The sequence below is a fragment of the Python bivittatus genome, unplaced genomic scaffold (genome assembly GCF_059951505.1).
Source record: "Python bivittatus isolate LINGU-HERP-01145 unplaced genomic scaffold, Pbiv_v1 ctg000080_np1212, whole genome shotgun sequence".
Lineage (NCBI taxonomy): Eukaryota > Metazoa > Chordata > Lepidosauria > Squamata > Pythonidae > Python > Python bivittatus.
The window spans coordinates 55,438,462-55,463,418 of NW_028277035.1; the positions used below are offsets into that span (position 1 = coordinate 55,438,462).

The 24,957-nt window shown below is 36.7% G+C and overlaps 1 protein-coding gene across 11 annotated transcripts in view; it reads right to left on the minus strand.

Moving 5' to 3' along the window:
- IQSEC1 (IQ motif and Sec7 domain ArfGEF 1) overlaps positions 1-24,957 on the minus strand; it is a 328,329-nt gene that overhangs the window by 35,628 nt on the left and 267,744 nt on the right. For all 11 annotated transcript variants that reach the window (XM_088134152.1, XM_088134143.1, XM_088134141.1 and 8 more), the window contains 3 exons: positions 16,911-17,193; positions 12,387-13,651; positions 688-849 (listed from right to left, as the gene is read on the minus strand). In XM_088134152.1, coding sequence (XP_087990278.1) covers positions 688-849; positions 12,387-13,651; positions 16,911-17,193 — 1,710 coding nt within the window. The remainder of the gene's footprint in view (positions 1-687; positions 850-12,386; positions 13,652-16,910; positions 17,194-24,957) is intronic.

The following is a 24,957-nucleotide window of genomic DNA, read 5'->3' on the forward strand; positions in this document are numbered from 1 at the left end:
CAGAGTGGCAGCAAACACTATGGCTGGTCAGCTTCAAATTATATGTGAGGGGTTATAATTAGAAATGATTGTGTGATCAGTTGTGTGGTTCTACTATTCACTGTTTCATTGACTGTTCTATTTCTATTTACTCCCTTAACTTTTTGTTTGATTGATTTTTCAGAAGGGAGAACACTGACATTTCTGAATAACGGGGGAGTCAGATGAATAGTTCAGTTTGCAATATTAGTTCTTGCTTCTATAAATCAACACTACCTTATATACAGTAATCAAAAATGTCACCTTTGAAAAGAAAACTGTATTTTGTTTCAAAAAATGAATATACCATTTTGCAACTGGATGAACTTATTCCTATCTATTTTAAATAATCATGAATTGCAATACAGCAAAACAAAACAAAAAAATAAAATAAACCACTTTATATACTTTCATCTCCATTAGTCCTGCTGATCTGGATGCATGGACGAAATAGTAAATGAAATGATTTCTTCACCTTGATTGTGTTGTTTAATTCTCATGAATTAAGGAAGAACTAATATTGCAATTTCAGTTTTGGCATTTTGGCAATTTTTCCTCCCTTCAATCGCTTTTGACTTAAACACAAGACACTCAGAAGCATCAGCTTTTTTTAAAAAAAATGTAGCATATACTTAAATGTGTAACAAGGGTTTCATATATGGTACTTACTCTAAAACATCCCTGTTGAACTGCTTTTGTCGATTTCCCAGGAACTCTCCAATCATTTGTCTGCTGAGTCCTTTTCTCTGTAAAAGGAAATGGGCAACTCCAACAGGCGTATCTGGCACAAAGCCTCTCTCAATCAGGTACTGGATTCCTTTTTCAGGTTTTCTAAAGAAAAAAACACCACAAGTCCAACATCCCCCATTTTGCTTTTTTCCCAATGTCAGAGGCCCTGGATTTTTCTAAAAGGGTTATAATCTGTACATTTCTAGCACCAAGATGTATAATCCAGATTACTTTGAGAATTGCTTTTATATTTGACAACCACAGGAGTATCACAATGCCAAATTTACTATGAAAGCTCACAGAACCCATTTTTATCCAAACATTTCTTTTTAAACCTATACATTGCGAGAAAGGATTTCTTGTTTTTTGTTTGAGCTAAACCAAAGCAGCATAGAGATTGGGTGTGATAAAAAACTAAATAGGACTCAGCTTTCCTTACTTGGATACAGCTTTTACTGTAAATCAGAGTATTTCATCTTATACATAAACAAATGCAACTACTTCAACTTACATAACCATATATCCCTGCCAACCTCACAGACCTTTGTAATAGTCAGAGTAAAGGTCACAATTATTCCTTACGTTGTGGAAGCCTATTCATAGAAATGTACAAAGTATTTTGAATACTGAATGTTTTGAGCTTTCAAAATTGTTTTGAACTTGAAATTTTCTGCATCTTTCTATCTATTTAGAAAGCAGAAAACTAAAGTCAAATGAATATTTTAGCCAAAGTAATTCTTCCATTGGGATTTCTATTCGTCTGAAAGGACCGTAGTGCGCTTTAAATTGTATCTGTATAGAGAGTCGTCTGGTATGATACTAGATGCATGCTTCACCTTGAAATTATTATAATAACTTCAGCAGTCAATATTCTGTCATGAAAAAAGCTAGTGGGGTAATCTCATGTAAAATTTTAAAAAGAAATTCATATCCCATAAAATACATAAAAAACAAAAAAAGCTAAATTGTTTACATCAACTCTTGCCTGTGCATTACTATTTAATTAACATGAGTAATTAAATTAAAAATCTGTTTTGTACATAAGCAGCAATTAAAGCAGTAAACAATAAAGAAAACTTTTATACAAATTTAAGATAGTCTAATTTTTTTTTTTTTGCTACAAAATAAACACTTTTCTCCCCTATTTTCCCCTTTAACAGCTTCGTGAATGTAGAAATACCCTTTATAGTAGAGACAGTGAACAAGAAGAATTATCCAAAGGGAGCCTCTGGGTATCCTGGTTTGAACTCAGGTTTCTCCTATCAGGTTCTATCCTTTTATTTTTGCAATATTATTTTTGGAATAAGACCATTTTTAGTAGTATACCAAAATCCATCAGTCAGAAGGAATGGAAAAATAGTGCCTCAAGGAGAAAGACTTAAGGAACAGTACACATGCTAAGCACAAGTATTTAATTTCTATTCAAATGTTTTCCTCAACAAATTCCATTTTAGCACCCGCAGCAAGAAGAGTTTTCCACCATTATAGCATCTAAACAATTGAAAATCAAAATTGGATTATGCCTACCCTGCATACCAGTTTGTGTTTTGATTCAGTGCTAGAAATGTAGACATTTGATTGATAAGCTCCAAGATTTCAAGATCTGGGGGACTCTATAAGTAGCTAAATGTATCAGTATTTTAAAAAACTATTTTTAAAAAGTTTATCTTTCCTTTTCTGAATGTCACAAGTTTGTGAGATGGGTTGCTATATAAATTAAATAAATAAATAAATGTTATAAAGTAGCATGTGACTCAAAGATTAAGGGATATGAAATAGATACTGATTTTTTTCAGAAAAGAATTATTTGATCAAGTAGAGAGGAACAGGCAAAAAACAAAGATTATATTTATTAGCATAATGGTAGACTTTCAAAAATAGTGATTAAAAATGCCATTTAAACATAATAGCATATTAATAATACATAAAAACAAAAGATCAAATAATTGCTACAGGAAAAAGAAGATTCACAGCCCTGTAGTTTGCTGGGTGCCAGTCTTAGTTAACGTAAATGAGACTCAGGCTGTGGTCCCATGAAGGAAGGTAAAAAGGATGGGTACATCTGTAAGGCAAGGCAAAGACTTTCATTTCACAGTGTCATACACTTTGAAAACAAATTAATATGTTGCAACAAAACAGTTTATGTGTGAAAGCACCTAATAGTCCTTGTCAGACTTATACAAGTATTATGCTATCAAGGGGTGAAGATAATCTTACTATATACATGCATCTGATCCAATTTCAAATGACATAGAGAAGCAGTGCGATTTGCATCATCATTGATAAGATAAAAAGTACCTTTATGAAATAAATATATGCACATCCTGGCAGATTATCACTCAAATGAACTATTATCCATTCTATTTTAAGAAGACACAGAGCATAATTTGCTAACCCTGTCATAAATGAACAATTCAGGATCAAAAGTACATAATCCTGTTCCCCCCGCCCCCAAAAAACTAAAAGCTTTATTTAAAAAAAAATAGATTTAAGACATTATTTTTGCTATTACTAGCCTCTACGTCACAGCAGGCGGCACTACCTAGTCAATCTTGGCTAATCTCAACAGTTAAGCAGGGATGGAACAGAGGGTGGGGTGGGGGTACCAGAAGGCGGCTATGGCAAATCATATCTACTTTGTTGCAGAGACAATATGGTTGTTCCATGTAGTCACCAGGAATTGAGCATGACGAGACTATTTTTATCTACTGCTGCAAATAATATTGATTATGTGCCATCAAGTTGTTGACTCAGTGACCACATATATTTTCTCCATGATGTTCTGTCCCTAACCTGGTCCTTCTAATGACACACCCACTGCCACCGTAACTAAGTCTATCCACCTCATTACTGGCCATCATCTTCTTCACTTTCCTTCCACCTTTCCCAGCATTAGAACCTTCTTCATGGAGCTACCTCTTTGCATAATGTGTCCAAAGTAGGATAATTTGAGCTTAGTCATTTGTACCTTGAGTGAGAACTCTGGGTTGATTTGTTTGATGATCCATTGGTTTGTTTTCTTGGCTGTCCATGGTATTCTCAGGAGTCTTCTCCAATGCCAAAGTTTAAAAGCATCAATACTCTTGCTTCTTCAAAGTCCAACTTTCACTTTCATAGAGTGTCATAGGGAATACCATGGCTTGCACAATTCTGATCTTTGTAGGTATAGACACATCATGGCATTTGAATATCTTTTTCAAGATCTTCACGGCTGCTCTACCAAGTGCTAGTCTGCAGTGTATTTCTTGACTGCTTGTTCCTTTACTGTTGATGGTTGATCCTAAAAGGCAGAAGCTAGCACCACTTCGATATCTTGTCAATTCTACGGCTGCTTATTCTACCTGTTGTCATTAGTTTGGTCTTTTACATTTAATTTTAGACCCATTTTTTCACTGCACTCCTTGATTTTTATTACTAGGGCTTGCAGATCCTTTGCATTTTTTGCTATCAAGGTAGTGTCATATCTTAGTACAGTGTTGATATTTCTTTGTCTAATTTTAAAACCATGCTCATCTTCTTCCAATCCAGCTTCCCTTAATATATATTTAGCATGTAGGTTGAATAAATAAGGGGAGAGTATATAGCCTTGTCCCACTTCTTTGCCAACCTGGAACCAATCTGTTTCACCATGTTCTATCCATACTGTGGCTTCCTGACCTGTATATAAATTTCTGATGAGGACAATGAGATGTTTTGGAATTCCCATTTTTCTGAGCACTGAGTTGCAAATAATAAGGCCAGCTTATAAAATTGTAGGGAACCTCAGCAAAAAGCCATTTGCTTTTTGAGCCCCCTCCAATGTCTATGAGTAGTGCCAGTTAGCATCAGCAGTCAGCAGCTGGGAATCTAAACTTAATAGAGGGCTTAAAGTGTTGTGGTTCCATAGTACTGTGAGAAATTTAAAATAATAGTTTCTCAGCAGTCTTCTGGGGATGTCAGATGCTGAATGATATGGAAGTCACAGAGAGGAAAGAGGCCTGAAGGCTATTTGTAAACTTTTAAAATAGAATACCAGATATGTAGGTAGCCTGTATTGAACTTTATTCCACTTGACAAAACAAGGGTTATTTTTCTATCCTGGAATGTAGAGATGTCCAAACTCTGGAAAAAGCAAAGTTTGTAGAGGGAAGAAGGGGAAACATTATTTTTCTTCCTGCTGCCTCTCAGCTGAAAATGTAGTCTCTGCATTATTATTCAATGTTATTCAGCTGAAGATACCATTTAATTGAAGCAATATATAGCTAAGTCCAACATCAGTTCAGTTTCACACCCCTCCTTTTTCCTTTTGGGATGGGTGTGTGTGTTTTAAATGAAAACTGATCTATTGAACTGAAGCTTGACAACCCCAAAATCTTGCTACTAATAATCAACATTGTGCTGATAGTAACATGTTACCCACAATGGTATCTATAACTCCCTAGAACTGAATTAGAACTAATAATAAAAATACAGTTTTTAAAATTGCTAAAATCTCGTAACAGCCATCAGTTCTCAGGAAGACTTGAACAAGGATGCCAAAATCTTGTTAGAGGTTTTGGCAGACTTGTATGAGATCCTGAGAGGTTTCTAGGTCCTTGCATAAGATTCAAGCGATTTCTGGGTATGATGGCTGAAATCTCATGATATATATATATATATATATATATATATATATATATATATATTACAGGTTTCAGATAATTTGGGAGGGAAATCTGAGCCATGTAAAAAGTTGCATAAGGGTCTATCTGGATTAGACTTTTCAAAGCATAAAATAATACATAAGCTAGTAACTACAATACCATACTGGTATATGTTATTACTATAATGAAATAGGGAAAACTACAAGCAGAACATGAGTACAACAACCCTATTCCACCAATGATACTGAAAGGCACACTAGCTCTGATACTGGAATTAATACATAGTCATTACGACCAGTACCATAAACAGCTTTATCTGAAGCTTCTCAAATATGGATGGTCTCCACATGTGTAGATTTCAGCTCCCAGAATTGCCCTGCCAGAATAGCCATTGTTAAAAATTCTGGGAGGCAAATTCAGTTTTGGAGAGTGCCCAAATTGGGGAAGATGGCCTTATATAATCCTCCTTATCAAGATCTGCACGGGCAAAGAAATGAAAGAGAATGATCACCATCCCGTTCTTTCTAAAATCAGATAGGAAGATTGGCACCCCCTGAACATGGAACTGGCAAAATCTGTTTTAGGAATTTGTAATCATGAGTTATTATAATACAGAGTCAGGTAAGTTGACACAACCTGTTACACAAAGCACTGTAAATAGTTTTTTGCACTCAGTTTGATGCATCTTTAGGAGCTGATTATGGTTATAAACTGTTTACTCTGATTATAAGAATAGCGATTTGGGTTAATATATTGACTATATTCCTGTAATTTTTGTTTGTTATTTATCTAATTGTGACAATATTCCTCTTTGCCTCTTGCTTTGTGTTTATCATTTTTAAACAGTGATTTTCTAAATAGCTGAAAAAGCATCTGTCTCTATTTTTCCTTTGGAAGCCCAGCTATCCTGAATTCCAAAGAACAAGAAATGCATTGGCACATTCTATCTTGTGTTAATCTAACAATTGCATAACTGCGCCAACCATCAAACCCTTCTTTTACTGGTTAGCATTTCACAAACCTGATCACTGGTCTAGGCAATGAGATGGCAACATCTTGCTGAATTCTAACATAGATATCTCTTTGAGCAAATAATTTGCCTAAAAAGTTTAATATGAGAAAGGGATGGGCCTGATAGGCTAGGAATGATATAATAATTCCAGTTTCTATGGGCTTTCCCAATGAAATAAGGTAGCCTTCTTCAACATTTGGGAACATTTATATACTGTCTTTATATGGTTGTAAAAGAAACCCTAACTTTGGCACCTTATTTTTAAAAAGAGCCAGTCCTTCCATTAAACTATAACTTGAATCCATACATGGCCTAAAAAACCTTATTCCTTTTTAGAGAGTTTTGAATATTTAAAAATGAAAGGAAATGTTACTTATACTTCTGTTGTGGAATAATATGTATTGCAGATGTTATAAATAAGAGAATTTTATTTATTTGGTTTATATGCTGACCTTGAGTGTCTTACAAGTAACATGTAATTAAAGTATAAAAATCAAAAACATGAACAGCAAGGCCCTTAATGTGTTGCCATTTGGGCAGTAGTATCTTCAAATATCCCAGATGCCTTTCTGAACAGCCATATTTTCATAGCTCTTTGAAAATGGGATGGTCTGGATGTCTGTGGGTATTTGTCATAGATTTTACTGAAATTGTCAGCCTGGCTACTGAGAAAGTGTTAATTTACTTTTCTCAAGTAAACATCTTAAGAGATTAACTTCTCTTAATATATGTTATTCAAGAAAAGTTAAGTGAAAAACAATAAAAATGCTACTATTAGGAGGCATAAGAAGTAAAAAACAAAAACAAAAAACAAAAAGACAAGAAGATTTATAGTGAATTCTGATTAACTTTGTGTGTGTGTGTGTATTCCTATTGTCCAGACTACTAAAAGGTCTGTGCAGCACTTCAGAAATAATTAGAAAAAGGTGCTTCAGAATATGGAGAAGCATAAATGTAGAATGTGTTGGTGATCCTTTAAAATACCTCCATTTTGTCCTAGGATCACATGGCTGTCTGCTCTAATAACAGCTGTACCATTTTGGAAAAGATACAGCTGCTTTAAAGAGTTGGAGATGGATGCTACATTTGTGCTCCACATGCTCTGAAGAACATTTTTGGATATGAATCTGAAATACTGCACAGCCTTGCTATTGAAAAAAAACAATACTGGAATGCACAAGAATAAAAATACTCAGCTCAAGATGAACAGGTTATGACGCCTCAAATTCGTAACCATATTATTCAAGGTCAAAGTTATAAAGTTTTTGTTTATCAATTAATGAGCAAAAATATTTTATGGAAGGTATTATAATTGTTTACTTTCCTCATTCCCTAATTAATAAGTATTCATTCCTGGACACCAACTAAAAAGTAGTATAGAATGCAATCCTGGGATTTGGAGCTCATTACTTTAACAAACTATGTAAAGTGTTTCTTTCTGTACCATTTCTTTGTGGGAATATTCAAGTAACATTAGAGAAAGGTGCAGGCTGCTCAATTTGCCTATGCAAGATTCTACTTCAATTTTGTGAAACATGGGTCAAACTGAAATTACATTAATATCAAAAGTATCTAAGTCAGCAGTGGTTGGTTTTTTTTGTTTTGAGATCTGGCTGCTATAGAATACAAATTATTAGTTCATTACTTTAAAACATATTTCATAAGGTAAGGGGTATAAATAAATATATGATGTCCAAACTTTCCAATGTGATTCACCAAACTGCATGTTTTGAATTCATACTTGTCTGCCCCATTCCTGGAATATATATTATTCAGCATTTGTCTGAAGAATGAGGAAATCAACTAGACAAGAAAGCTGAATTGGAAAAAGTGAACTAAAATGTCTCATGAAGCCAGCAGACTACGTTATTGCAAAGAATTCCAAGTCTAGTTTTTCAAAACCTCCCACGTCATTAACAAAAATGTGTTTTCTTCTGCCTATCGAGTAAAACAATTCTAATAGTTTACGAAGATCAACCCTCCCTTGAAGGAATGTTATTTTAGGATCTAATTTTCATTAATAACCTCACCCTGACAAGCCATCAAATGACAGAACACCTGATGATTCCTCATAGGTCCTTGTTATTTACCTGTGCAACCTTTTTCTTGTGAAACTACAAAATGCATGTACTGATGTCAAAACAAGACAAATCAGCAAGCAGAGAGAATCATATAAAGATCTCTATGAATTTAAGATAGAGAAGGAGAATCTTATATTAGAACTGTTCAAAACAATATAATCATATTGAACCAAGTTGTGAATCTTAAATGAAACTGAATATTCTGAATATTTGCTTTGCTATAAGTAAGTTATATAACAGTTTTAACTGAAGGTAACAAACACATAAAATATCATAGCAAACCATGAAATTGGGCAAACCCCCAAGACCAAATGGGTTTCCTGTTGATTAGTATACAACATTTATTGACCTATTGGCTCCTATAGTATTGGATGTCTATAATTACAGATAGTCCTAGTTTAGCAACTGCCTCGTTTAGTCACCATTTGCAGTTATGACGATGATGAAAAAGTAACTTTATGACCAATCCTCACTTTTACGACCTTTGCAAGTCTGTAAAGCAAAGGAAAGCTGAAGTGAGATCATAAGCACAGTCACGGTTTCATTAGTGACCACTTCACTTAATGATCAAGTTGCCGATCCCAATTGTGGTCACTAAATGAGGACTACCTGTAATCATTTAATCTCTGTATTTCCTCCATTGTATTATGAAACTTACGTCACAGTAATATTAAAGCCTGAGAAAGATTCTACAAGATGTGCTAACTACAGACCAATATCTCTGCTTAATGTGGATTCTAAAATATTAACAGCAACATTAGCTAGGAGGCTATAAAAAGTAATACCATCTACAATACACCCATTTCAGTATGGATTTATAAAAAATAGACAAGCATCTGATATCATTCTCCTGGTGGTTGATATTATGGATATAGCCATGGGTAAACTTGAAGCAGCTGTTCTAATTTTGTTAGGCTGAAAAGTTCTTTGAAATAGTCCAGAATTAATTTATGAAATGTGTTTTGAAGATATGGGTTTCCATTATTTTTGTTATAGTTTGATATCTTCATCCTGTGGCTAAAATTATTACCAATGGGTTCATCTGTTAACTCTTTAAATTACATTGTGGGACCCAACAAGGATATTTTTTGTCTCCTTTAATTTTCAATTTGGTTCTTCAACCACTGGCTTCTTCCACTAGACAGTATCAAGATATTAAAGGTGTGGTGCCACTTCACACTGAATATAAATGGTTCATATATGCTGATATAAAATTATGGTTATCTTTGACAATCCTTAACAATTATATAATATCATTAACCAAGATTGTTGAAGTTATATAGCAAAATGGTTTATTTTCTGGCCATACTATTAATTGGAACAAGTCTAATGTATTGCCTTTGGGATCTACTGTATCTACAGATTTTTGTAGGAGATTAAGAATTACAATTTGTATAGATTCTACAACATACTTGTTTATCAGAGTCTGGTGCATTAAGTATATCTAAATGAATAGATGTAATTTCAGTGGATATAACTTGATGGACAAAACTCCCACTAAATCTTTGGGATAAGATTATTATTAAAATGAGTATTACATCAAGATTAATGTATATCCTAATAGAAATTCCAGTGTTAAATCCCATCAGATACTTGATACAGATGAATAAATTAATGTGAATTTTTAATGGAAATTCAATTTAGGATTTTATTTAAACTACAAAACACGTTAAATAGGCAAGAAGAGCAAGAAGAATTCCCACAAATATCTTATTGTTCTATAGAGAATTTTAAAGCTTGGCAATATTCTGCAGAATATATATATAAAATTCTATAGAGAATTTTAAAGCTTGGTAATATATACAATATTTCACATTTTACAGATTTTTTTAAAAATTAGATATTAAAGTCTTTGCCATTACTTTACTCGCCTTCCAAAGCAGAATACAGAACCACTTTAAATTAGACTGCTTTGAAAAGCAAGTATAAACAATAGCTTGCAATATTATGTAATTTCCTTTTGCAGGGCAGAAAAAATGAATCCTGCATTTACATTCTGAAGATGCACTCATATAATGCTATGCCCTGTTTTCATATTGTATGTGAACCACTTTTATACATCTCACAGAAAATATTTCAGTGTTTAATTATTCTGATTCTCAATGCTAATTTATATAACATTAAACTATGATTTAGAGTTGCATGTGAAATATTTCTGTAACTCACAGAAAATATATTAGCATCCTAATTATAATGAGCTTGAGCCAAACAACTATGCTGATATTTCCCTCCAACTGTGCAAGCCACATTACCTCAATAAATTTCAGAAACTGTGCAGCAACTACTGATACTGCTGTGATTGCAGAAACAGTTGCAACAGCTCCTGGGCATGTAACAGTGTGTCATAGCTTCAATTCTTAATCAGCATGTATTGCTGTTTTCCTCTCCCCCAACTCACAACTGTTCCAAGTTTTTCATGGTCACTAGGTCACACAGCTTCCATATTGTAGGCAGTCTTACAGTTTAGTACAGGTAGTCCTCAATTAACAACAGTAATTGGGACTGGAATTTCCATCACTGAGTGATGTGGTCATAAAGTGCAATGTCATGTGACTTCCTTGCTTAGTGATGGCAATCCTGGTAGTCTCAGTTGCTGCTATTAACCAAATCCCACCCAGTCTTTAGGCGAGGACCCACCCCAATCTAAGCCATTCTGGCTTGGTCCTTCCCAGCCCCGAGCCTCAGTAAGGTAAGGGACTGCCTCCTCTTCAACTCCCCCCACCTGCCTGTCTCCCCCCGCATCTCTACCCTTTTAGCAGCCCTGCACGCCTCCTTGTGCTTCCCTGGCCCTGCCACCCTTGCTGCTCCCAGCTGACCTTCGCCGTCTTCTTCCTCCTGCTGATGAGGCGTGCCCAGCCTGGCCTTTTGCAAGGCAGCTGCTGGTCATGTGAAGGGCCACGCTGGATGTGCCTCGTCAGCAGCAGGAGGAAGAAGATGGTAAAAGTCAGCTGGGGCTGCAGGGCCAGTGGAGCGTAGAGCAGCAGGGATGGCAGAGGTAGCGGAGTGCAAGGTGGCCAAAAGGGCAGAGATGGGGGAGGGAAGATAGGCAGGTGTGGGGAATTGAAGTGCCCCTGCGGTCTTAAGTGCAGGTGGGCTGCCAAGTGCCTGAACTTTGATTGTTAACCGAGGACTACCTGTACAGAGAACACTGAATACATTCACTGGCACACTTAGTGTTAAAAACATTGATTAAAATGGAGACGGACAGTTTTATTATATTTGTACTGCAATTAAGACAATAGTACTGAGAAACAAACCTTACTGAGTTCAATATGACTTACTCCCAGCTGCATAGGATCACAGTCTTAGCTATGAAAACAACACTATAAAAAAATACTGCAGCTATTTATAAAAGCATATCGTACGTTGAAGGCATCCCTTGGAAAACATGTTTGTTTAATCCTAGTCTTTGGCCAGCACAAATAATTGTAATAACTGTTCATTACTATTATGAATGATCAGTTCTAATTATGACTGTTCTTTAGATGGCATATGGAACATCACAGCTGGATGAGAATGGTAAAATGATGCAAATGGAGAATGTGACCGCTTCCTTAATTGATTTTCTATTTTTGCATTGTCTACTTATATGAATTCTTGAAATACGCCTTCAACAATTTAATTTCTTTTGAAATTGATACGAAGGAAAACGAAGGGTATTTAAAAGTTAAAAAAGACCACCTACTAAAAATGCACGCCATGAAATTATGAAGAACAATGCAATTTTAGCAGGGCAGAAATGAAACATGCTGAACTAGGTAAAAGACAGGTCTGCAATCAGTATCTAGATGTACTTTTATAGTCACAATGGGATTGTAGTCAGTTTTAGCCTTCACTGTGGAGATAAATTACTTCTTGGTATATATCAAAACCCCAAGGCATCAAGTAAATATTTCATAAAAAAGGAAAAAGCACTGTACTCACTTATTAAAAAGGTTCAGTCCAATCCTATAATGACGTTTCCTGATGATATCATTACTGAAGGCAGGGGAATCCCAGCTATTACGAGTTTCTTTGTGGTATGTTTGCTTGCTCAAAGTTTGTTCCCTTAAGCTGTCTCGAGAAGAGGATTCTGAACTGCAGTTTATTGTGTCGTTAGAATTGGAAGTGCTATTGATGCTATCATTATCTCCATCAGAATAATCAGATTCAGATTTGCTTTGCCTGTTTGCTGTACCATTAATAGCTAAGTGGCTATCAATAGGCCTCGGTCTATGCCTAGTTTCTTGATCTTCTCGGGATATTACTTTGCTAGGGAGGCCATGTGATATGTGTTTTGGGCTACCTTGCTGACTACTAATTCCCCGATCATATGCATTTTGCCTCTTTAATGATCCTCTTTCAGAACGGTCACTTAAGTCAACTGAACTGTCACTTGGTGGTTCTATGGTTAGCAAAGGAAGATGATCCATCCTCATTCTCTGTTCTTGAGATTCCAATGAAGGGGTACTCCTACAACTTGTATCAGTGTCTATTTTATGATCTTTGTGTGTCATAGACCAGTATTCTTGAGAAGGGTTTATTGATCGAAGTCTTAAGTCAGACTCTGTGCTTGATGGTCTTTCTACAGAATGAGAAAGGGGAAGTGGTGGGGATAATTCTTCCTCATCAATATATAATGTAACATCACTATATGAGGCAGTCATTTCATCAAGTTTCCTATGATCAACGTTATGGCTTGTGGATTTAGTTGGACCACAACTATCTCTCTCTATTTCACGACTTCTGACTTGGTCAGGTATCTGTACCTCATCAGAGTGCAAACTACGACAATTTAATGCATCATCAATGGATTCTGCAAGAGATTTTACTTGTCTTGAAAAAGCATCCTCCAATTCTGTTATGGCATCAGCAAAGTCTGTGGAAGCTGCTGGAGATTTCATTGTAGCTGATTCACCAAGATCATTACATCCAGATTGGACTAGGGCTCCTATTTTTGATCCATCATTTGTAACAGAAACTTGCTTCCCCTCAAAGTAGGAACTGTGAACTTTCTCAGGTCCTTCAAATGAAAACTGCATTCTCATATTGGACAGCACAATGCGTCTTGACATACGATTTTCAGACATAGAACTTCTAAGCCGCTCAAAGTTTTTGTTCATCTGATACTGGCGGAAAGCAGTCTGTATAGTACGAGCAGCATGTCTAGTTATGAGACGGCCTCCATATTTTCGTTCTAGCATTTCAACCTAAAAAAGAATGTATTTTATAATATGTAAGGTCTAAAGCAATGGTTTCAAACTCAAATCATCATAAGAGCTGCATAAGAAGGAGTTCATTAGCCTGAGAACTGCCACAGAGAAGCTTTTCATATAGTGATACAAAAATCTCGAGTGAGTCAAAAAGGAAGAAAATCATTATATGCCATTAAACACAAATTTATTAAATAAAAAAGCTTCACTATGAAATAGAGGTACTTTTTTACCATCTCACTGTGGTTACTTATATGGCATTGCTTTTTAATTAGCCATATCACCATTATTTCACAAACAACATAAATCCTCTGAATTGAATCCTATCATTTGAAACTTGAATGTAATCCCCTTAAGAAGCAACTACAGATAGTCCTCAACTTACAACCATTTGTTTAACGACTGTTTAAAGTTACAACGGTGCTGAAAAAAGTGACTTACAACTGGTCCTCACACTTATGATCGTCACAGCATCCCTGCAATCTAAATTTGGGTGCTTGGCAACTGGCGTGTATTTATGATGATTGCAGCATCCTAAGGTCACGTGATCACCATTTGCGACCTTTCCAGAGGGCTTCTGACAAGCAAAGTCAATGGAGGAAGCTGGATTCACCTAACCACCATATGATTCACTTAATGACTGCAGCAAAAAAGGTCGTAAAATTGGGCACGACTCACTTAACAACCACATCACTCAGTGATGGGAGTTCCAGCCTCAATTGTGGTCATAAGTCAAGGACTACCTGTATGCCTGAAAATTATTTCCAGTTCTGCTAAGAAACAAATATTGGCAGTTGTTCGATGAAAAAATGTTTTGTTTTCAATTTGGTATGTGTCACCCTCTGTTGAAGTTATAATTCCTACAACTATAGCTTACTTTCTCATTATTTTTAATGGAAAGCAGGCTAAAAAATGATCAAATACATTCCATCACAGAAAAAAAGAAAACCAATTGCTATTTGGTATTTTCCAGTTATAATTAATTGGGAAGCATGGAATTTTGGGGTTTCCAATCAGTTAAGATTTCAGCTTATGGCTCATCTCCCTCATAAGGCTGTTGCAGATGGAAAATAGCCACCTTGAAGCATAAACAGGGACCTTTGGGATAACTTATTCTTTCTATAGGGTAATAGTGCCAGGAAGGATATAGGTCAGTGCTATCTGTGGGGCCAGTTCCTAGACCACTGCTGAGGAAAATTCTGGAAGGAGAGCTCAGTGGAGAAGGTATCTGTTTCTTCCCCTCATCTCCAAATGGCAGAGTACTGTGGCAGAGGCCGCACCAGAAGCACATATTTGTTCCTGTTGCTTGGCCAGGGATGGTGGTTCACCCTCCTACTGTCAGGAGCTCTTTTCCTAGTAAAGTCTGCTGAACGTTTCCACCTGGGGTGAGCAGAACTACTGGGAGGAACTTTAAAAGAGTGGGAAGCAAGTAAGTGGAGATCCCTGCTTTTCTTCCTCTCCACTCCACTGCCACACCTCCTTGCTACAAGCAGCTTCTTCCCTCCTGGCAGCTTCCCTCCAACCACCTTACTGGGAACAGCTGGGCAGGTGAAATAGTGCTGGAGTCACTCAGGTCTTCCTTATGCTCCACAGCCATTAGTTGTGTTATGAAAGGAAGTTCAGAAAAGAGAGAAGAGGAGGGTACAGCAATGGTGTGGCATCTTTCAGCAAACACCAGAGAAACTGGCCAGGAGGGAGGTGCCTTCAGCAAAGGGAGGGCAGAATACCATTCTTGTCCAAGTGTCAGGAACAAAGATACTCTCCTAGTGCTGCCTCTGCCACCTGCAAGTGGAGAGGCCCCAGTCTGAGCTAAGACAACTCTTTGATGAGGGATGCAGGCTGCACAAAATGACCCAGAGGGCTACATTTAGCCCATGAGTTGACACTCCTGTTCCAAAGCAATGCTTTTTTTTTTTTCAATTTAAAACCACACAAAAACATACTTTTAAAATGAGGAATAGACAGTTGTTTCTTTTAAAAAAGGAAGATAAATAAAAGGTATATTGAATTAAAATATTATTTTCTTTTATATGTAATACTTCAATTACAAAGCTAAATAGGAGACAGGAGCACGCATCATCTAGTAATGGTACAAGTGAAAGTATGGTAAAAAGAAAAATATCGCCCCTCTTTCCACAAATGGTTGGCATTTGCTATTGTGCCTGCTGTTCCTGTGGGCCTTATCAAACAGAGCTGTGGGTACTATACAAGAACAGTGGCAGCAGAGCAGGATTAGTTTGGGGATACTGATACAAAACAAATGGAGCAATGTAAACAAATATGTGAAAGAAGCTTTAAACAGGCCTTTTAATCTAAGCAGTACAAACCTGTTGTAAGGACTGAGAGTGTAAAGATAGTGTGGGCAATGTGGGGGGCAGCAGTTTCTACACTAAAGAAAGCCATTTGGTCAACTTATACAAACTGTTTCCCAAGGCCACCTAGAGACTGTACTAATTATTAAGTCCGAAGGATGGAAGGAAAATCCCATGGGTTTAAACTCTGGGCATGGATATATAAATCCATATATATGGATTTATAATATACCTTCTTTGCACTACAGTGGGCAATCAGCTGTTTTGTTTAAGACTCCAGTCTCATCTGTAGTGAAGATTCTAACTTTTCTATAAAAAGATTTAAATTAGTAAATCCCCTGGAGTCTTGGGAACTTGGTTATTCTTAATATGCTTAAAAATTGAAGCTTTTTAAAAAAATATTATTCCATTTAAACATGTCTTCAACTCTCAAAATAACATAGCCTTTCCAATATTATAAGGGTCTGCTTTCTAAAAGGCTTTAAGTTATTTTCACAAACCCAGCTAGGAATAGGCAGAATGCTTGGTCTTGCTACTTCAGAATTTGACCCATTTGCTATTTCAGATTTGACCCCTTTGCTTTGATTAGTATAAACCAGTATCAGAGGCCAATCAAATAATTTGTTTTATACTAATGAAATCATCCTGGTTTCACAAGCCACATTCTCTTACTAAAATTGGACAAAGCTTCACAAGTTAAGTAACAAGTGACTTGTATACAAACTCACTAGATAAATGTTACAAGGTATTAATCCTTTCTTTGAAAAAAGTATTTCTGGGTCAATTTGCAATGGGAAAAGACAACAGATGGAAACCACTACACAGAAATGCTAAATTCTAGAGGCTTATGAAAAAAAGGAAAAACACCTCAAGAAAGCTGATAATTAGTACACTTTTTTTAATAACAACTTGGCTTGATTAATACAGCACCACAGCTCAAATACCTGTTTATCCTGCAAGTCAGATGAGAGTTCATAGCTTTCTGAAAGGGACCGTGACCTTTTAATAGCTTCTTCTTCTGCTTGTTTTCTTAATATTGAGGTTGAGTGCTGAAGCTTCGGCCTCCGGGGCCTTTGCTGTCCAGGGGAGACAGAATATAGACCATATGGAGAATGGTCATAATGATCTGGACTTAGAGCTGAACTGTGAGTTATAGTTCCTTGATGATAAGTAGATGGACTATCCAGGGATGTGCCAGTTTCACTTCCAGGAGCTTCACCCTCAACACTGAAAAAAGACAGAAGAGTAAAGTGCAGTATGGTTAAGAAGTATACCTTTTTACTGCTGTAACTCCATATATAACAAATGCTTTATGAACTATTAATCATTTCTAAATTATTCACTTTCAAATATACATTTTGGGAAGCTATAAATGATGTTTACAAATTTCTGAGACTTTCTGAAATCTTTTGTGTGTTTCTAGTGTGCAAAATAGATAAAATGGAAGATTTAGAAATTTCAAACACTACTATCATTTCCTTGGCAACTCTAAACTTTGTCTCATGTAATTTTTAGTAAGAATTTCTGAATAAAAATATCAATGTGATATGTATTACATTATTTGCAACAAAAGCAATAAACTAATCATTCATTTCTGGAAGCCTATGAAACCACAGGAACTAGCATCCAGTAATGCAAGAGAGAGCAAAGTAGTGCCCACTGGAATCCCTAGAGGAAATTCAGCTTTTCCCCATAAAGCACAATAAAAGGTCAATCAAATTTCACAGATCTTATACTGGAACACTGCAATTATGCAATATATTATTTGCAGATACCAAAATCTCATGAGATTTGGGATTTCTCATGAAAGATCAAGCATGATTTTAACAACCACTGCTTGAGATTTCAGTAAATGCTGAGCAAGAACCGAAATGCTCCAATTCATGCAATAATGCAATGAATTCCCACATTACACAAAGAGGAATACTGTACAGGTTTCAAACTACTTATCTCATTTTAAGTACCTTCTCCATTCCACTCTTACTCAGTCTTACTCTTACAACTTTATAACGTAAGAATACGTATTAAACTTGCTTTTCTCTTTGCCAAAATATAAATAGTTCAGTGGCTCTAGAATGCCTCATCAAGAAGATAGGATTTAGAAATATGCCAAACCCACAAGAAAAGTAAGTTTCTGCCAAATCTCCATGGAGATGAATGAACACAGTACCCAGCAAGTATATGAAAGTTACTGTTAGATGAATGCTAAGCTAAACCATAATCATCATGCTCCTTATACAGAAAAAAAGGAATTTTAAGAGGAAGAGGACTTTATTTATTAGTTTTATGTAAATGTTAAACAGGTAAGGTAATCCTCAGAATTTATTTATTTAGTTATTCAATTTGTATAGTTGCCCATCTCACATATGTGACTCTGGGCAGCTCACAACAATTAAAAACAAGAATAAAAAATATAAATAAAAAACAACAAACACACAACCATATTAAAACCACAATAAAAAACTAAAAACACAATCAGTGTCAGCAGGTGAATGCACAATACATTTCATTCAGTATAAGCATTGAAAAGGCTCACCATAACTGTTGGACCCCCAAGCCCAGTGACAGAGTCATGTCTTCAGACCTCTCCTAAAGGCCAAAAGGATAGGGGCCAATTTAACTCCCAAGGGTTCCAAAGGGTGGGTACCATGGCAGGAAAGACCTTCTTCCTGGGTCCCATCAGATGGTATTCCTTAGTAGATGGGACCTGTAACATGCCTCTCCTGCCAGATATGAATCCCATAAGTTACTGACCAAAGATCAGTAATAAATGCACTGAGTGAGGTAAAGTGAGGATTCTTATGCCAGCGATAGGCAACTGGTAAACAAGTAGCCTAGAAAGAACCATGATCAATGGAATATTGCAATCTCTTTGTTTGCAGACATTATGCAAAGACCTAATTCTCCGCAGAAGGCTCTAATGCTGGGAAAGAAGGAAGGAAAGAGAAGAGGACGACCAGCAGCAAGGTAGATTGACTCAGTTATAGTGGCAATAAGTGCATCATTGGAAGACCTGAAAGACCAGGGTAGGGACAGATTGTCATGGAGAAAATCTATTGATATGGTTGTTAACTTGTTAACTCCTTGACACATGATCTCACATAATCAATCAAAAATCAAAATATCTTTGTCCATTTTCCTGTGCAAATTATCAATGTACAGTGGAACCTTGGGTTACGAACGCTTCTGTTAACAAACTTTTTGGGTTACGACCAGCTCCAGCCACAAAATTTTGCCTCGGTTTGCGAACTCTGCCTCGGGGTACGAACAGGATACATGGCCATTTTTCCTCCTGTGACACGGTCCGCGGCCATTTTTCCGCCCCTGACACGGTCCGCGGCCATTTTTCCGCCCCTGACACGTGGTCCGCGGCCATTTTCCCGCCCCGACACGTGGTCCGCGGCCATTTTCCCGCCCCGACACGTGGTCCGCGGCCATTTTCCCGCCCCTGACACGTGGTCCGCGGCCATTTTCCCGCCCCTGACACGTGGTCCGTGGCCATTTTCCCGCCCCTGACATGTGGTCCGCGGCCATTTTCCTGCCCGACACGTGGTCCGCGGCCATTTCCCGCCCCTGACACGTGGTCCGTGGCCATTTTCCTGCCCCTGACATGTGGTCCATGGCCATTTTCCGCCTGACACGTGGTCCGTGGCCATTTTCCCGCCCGACACGTGATCCGCGGCCATTTCCCGCCCCTGACACATGGTCCGTGGCCATTTTCCGCCCCTGACATGTGATCCATAGCCATTTTTCCGCCCCTGACACGTGGTCCGCGGCCATTTTCCGCCCCGACACGTGGTCCGTGGCCATTTTTCCACCCTGACACGTGGTCGTAGGGAGTGGGACTCTCCCTCCAAGCAATAGCCGCCTCCCTGTCCTCCATGCCAGAATGGATTAACGGTAATTACATTGAACCTTATGGGGAAATTTGCTTCGGGTTGCGACCAATTCGGGCTGCGACCAGAGTCACGGAACGAATTAAGTTCGTAACCCGAGGTACCACTGTAGTGTTGGCTTCCACCTAGAAGCAGCCCAAAGGTAGATTGAAAAGGGTCTTTATAATTACTATCATCCAGAAAACCAGAAGAATTGAATCATCAACAGATGCTAACACCTTGCCTTCCTCAAACAAATATTTGAATTTATACATTCAAATTGGATGAGTCTTTTAAAAAAACACAAACACACTTCCACCTCCTTCACTGACACAGGTGCATGCATACACACACTATCAAAAGGAAAACTGGTACTGGATTTTAAATTCTCTGAGATGATTGCTCTTTTCTGACTACACAGAATCATCAATATTTCAACAATAGCTGATTAAAAATAAATGTCACTTGATATTCTAGCATGTGGATTCAGAATGGATATGAATACCATAAATCCAGACTATAATAGCTAAACTACCTATTTCATATAACATAGAGACTTTATTATTTACTTTTAAAAATAGCTTCAAGTTGATGACTGAGTTAATATGGATAAAAATTTCCAACAAAGTTGGCATTCATACAAGTGTTTTCTAGATTTTTCACAGGAATCTAGATTTGACTTCCTGATTAAGTTCATGGCTTCTTCAAAGAAAGTTTAATAAGTCAAAGGCTGAGTTCACACCACACACTAAACCAAAATGGAATAAAATATATGATAACTTATGATGTGTGACACTGTTCTATTTTCTCTTCAATTACTTTATAGCTTTTGGGTTCCCTCAACTATAAATATTTATGTAAGACTAGCAGTTTGAGGGACAAATATACCAACAAATCAGAGGAACACCCATGGGATCACCACTCTCAGGACTCATAGCAGAGATTGTAATGCAGTGTCTAGAAACTATAGCACTTCTACGCATACAACCAAAAGTATAGATCTGGAATGTAGATGACACCTTTGTTAAAACAAAAAAGGAGCAACTAGAGAAAACACATGAAACAATCAACATCTTCAAAGGAATAAAATTCTCTAGGGAAGAAGAAAACAACTATCCTTCCTGGATATCCACATCAGCAAAGGAAATGACAGCAAATTAGAAACACAAGTCTATTGAAAAACAACCCACACTAACCAAGTGCTCCATTACCAAAGTAACAACCCCACCTCCCACAAGAGGAGCTGTGTAAGAACATTATTCAGATGAGCACCAATGCATTGCAGCAACCCAGAACAGCAGAAAAAGGAAACAGACCACCTATACATATCTTCCAACAAAATGGATACCCATACAACTTTATCAAAAAGTGCCTGACCACTCAACCTACTACAACACAACCAACCTACTACAACACAACCAACACAAGCTATGAAAAGAATAACACTGCCATACATCAGAAACATCTCAGAAACAACCAACAGACTATTACAACCACATGGCACCACAGTGACACACAAACCAACTAAAGCCCTACAAAACATCTTAAGCAAACTAAAAGACCCAGTGCCCCAAGAAGAAAAAACAGGAATCATCTATGACATACAGTGTAAACTCTTGTTCTAGTGGTTGCATCTGAGCATATTCAGTGGCAATCTAGATAAGGAATGTTAAGGCAATCTAGATAAGGAATGTCCTACTATGTAAGACAGACGGGCAAAAGACTAGCAGAGCACATCCATGAACACAAACTAGCAGTCAGAAGACATGATGAAAACTCCTTAATCTCACAACACATGGACAGACTTAACCATAGTTTCAACTGGGAAACTATCAGACTCTTAGACCAAGCTAAATCCAGAAATGCCAGGGAATTCCTGGAAGCTTGTATTCAGACAAGGTAGCCATCAGCAGGCACACAGAGATAAATAACATTTACACTCTATTCAAAAGAGACAATAAAAAGGAAACAAAAAGACCAGAACACCTCCTCGCCAGCAATCAACACCCAGATAAGCAGGGATTAACACCAGGATCAACACCAGACAAACTATCAAGCAGTAAACAACAGCCTAATCAAGGAACTACCAAGGGAAAAACCACACCCCCACCAACACTGGCAGGGCAAGCTACTATATATAAATAGAGAGCAAACCCCACTCCCTCTTAGCACTGAAGATGTTACCTAGCCGGGTAACGAAATGTCTGCAAGAAAACAACCAAGCTCAGAGAACCCCAATTTTTAAAAAGGGCAAGCAGCTTTTTAACATATCACTGATATTTTAACATAGTTTATATTTGGTAACACCACATCATTCTCTAAAAATATCCTTAAATGCTATGATAAAAACATAAATACACAACCATTTAAAATAATATGAGATCTATTTTGAATACATTTAAACCTAAACACACATAACAAAGAAATGCATATAAATATAAAAGAATAATGGATTTGAGTTTTTATGAAAAATTGAGAGAATTAGCAAAGATACTTGGGTGGTGATGTAGATTGCTAGTCATAATACAGCAGGTAGTGCCAAAGGATATAAACTCTTGTTCTAGTGGTTGCATCTGAGCATATTCAGTGGCAATCTAGATAAGGAATGTTAAGGAGCTGTCCTTCCACCAGGTTCGAGGATTAGGGCACTGAACCTGATGTAAAAGCACTTAAAAAGGTAGCTTGGAATAGTAAAAGGGTTGTGATAAAAGTTTCCTGAAGCCTAATTTGAAACTTTAGATCTGTCCACTTGTAAGTCAAGGCTAAAGACATGTTGTTTGACCTCACAGATAGCTTTCTCCAAACCCATAACTGCTAATGCTTAAACTGAGAGCTTGCAGTTTGCAGATTAAGAAGTCACTGGTTATGGGGTGTTTCCCATGAGGAATTAAATTTATCTATATCAACAAACTGCTTCCATAGTTTGAGCCAGTATATGTATAAAATGGTATATTCTTAGCCAGGCAGTTATGGATGGAGATCCTAATTCAAGCCCCATTAGGACACCAGGGATAAACTGAGTATTGGGAATGGTTTTCATAAATATGGACTGCCTTACTTTTTGTGTTATTAACTGCTCTGGTCTATAGAGCAGAAGTGAAATCACATTAGCTCTGAAAATTTTAATTGACAACAGTAACAATGTTGTTAGCATTACAACTTACACATCTAATCATCTTAGTGCACAAGATGAAGTTTCATGACTTTATTAATTCCATGTGGAGGATGAGTGCAAGGTGATACCTAATGTTTAAATCACTCAAGTTTTCTCCATATGAAAGCTGTTAATTTGCCATTTATATTGACAGAGTCACTTTTTATAACTAGGGCCACACATAATCACATAATTCAAGGTTTTGGTTTTTTTTTAGCAGCAGAAGCTAACTAGTTTGTGCAGGCGCCTCCAAAGACCTACCTGGGATAAGGAAAAAATAGTGGCATCATTGCAGTATAAAATATGAGCTTATGTACTAATGCTGTGTGTGTGTGTGAAACTCACAGCTGATAAAGATTGTACTATGCAAATATAAAGCCCAAATAACAGGGAAGCAAGAATACATCCTAGTTTGATATCCAATGTGATGGAAACAGGGTTGGTGAGATACATTATAAAAAATGATGCACATGTATTTATATATGTAGTATCAATGCAACATTTTTCTAAATGCTACTAATTTAAACTAATTAGTATTCATTTACAGGTAGTCCCCAGTTTAAGAAAGAGTTCCGTTCCCAAGATTTGTCCTTAAGTCAAATTTGTATGTAAGCCGGAACAGTATTATTGTATAATACTGTATAAGTAGTGTTGTGTAATTAATTCAAACCATTGTGTATTTAACTTGAATTTTGCTATAATAGGCTCCATTCTTAACTATGGGTTGTTCTTAAACCAGGTGTTCTTAACCTGGTGATTACCTGTAAATGCAGAAACAAGATATTTTTATATAACAAGAATATCTTTTTTAAAGACATAATATTAATTTTATCAGAAATGGATTGAGGGAACATTGACCTTTTACACATCTGTTGATTTTTGTTTAATGGAATTCTCAACTTTAGAGATACAAAAACTGGGGGGTTTTGACCAAGGGACATCAAAAGCATGCAACTCCAACTCCAATGCATGGTATCCAAAAGTCTATTTGGGTTGACTGACCATACAAATAAAATGTGGCACCAAAAAATGTTAGTGTCAGAGGGAGAAATATAAACTATATTATAATCTACATAAATTAGTATTACCAGTTAAATAGTGGTTTTGTCACTAAATAAAATATTGTAGTGAATCCAACTTCTATTCTCAGTAGAGCTGGTGAACCTACCCTTTGAATTGGACTAAATTACGTAAAATAACAAATAAATACATGAATTGTTTTTTAGTTGAGAGGTCTGTCAACTTTTGGAAGATGTTAAAAGGTAATGTATTGAGTGCATTCAGATGGTAAAATGCAGCACATTTTGTCAAAAGACAGTATTCACAGCCTATTCCATAAGAATGAGACCATTTAAAGCATGGCTGTGGTTTAATCTCAATTGCCAGAAATGGAATCCAAGACTCCGAGCAGTCTGCAAACTATGGAAGAACAAACAAAATCTTCTAAATCCTCTATGTGCCAAAATACTTGCTTTCTAAAATGCTTTACGCTATTCTTAATGTGATACTGCTAATTAAAAGCATTTTCAATCATTTAAACTTTAATACCCCATGCAAGATAAAAAAAAATATTTTGAAAGAAAAATCAAACAAGGCTAAACATCAAGAATATTTTGCAGTGAATTACAATATTTTTGCCTATTGTGTCTGCCAACTAAAATAAGTAAATTCTCCTTTGAGTTGAACTCAATTCCTGGTGACTTCAGGAATACACCCTTGTAGCTTTATTAACAGGGATACAAAAATGCTTTGCTACTGTGTTCTTTTCTTCTTCCAATACTTTTCTTTCTACTTTCCAGTCTAGCTCACCGCCCCAGTAGTCTCCCATCCAAGTGCTGTGAGAGCCTTTCTTTTATTATTCAACAGAGTGTGTCCATCCTTTCCAATTACTATCTTCAATATTATTGCGTGCAATATTGCATGCACACTGCTCTTCAGCCCTTTGAATCAGTAAGGATCTTC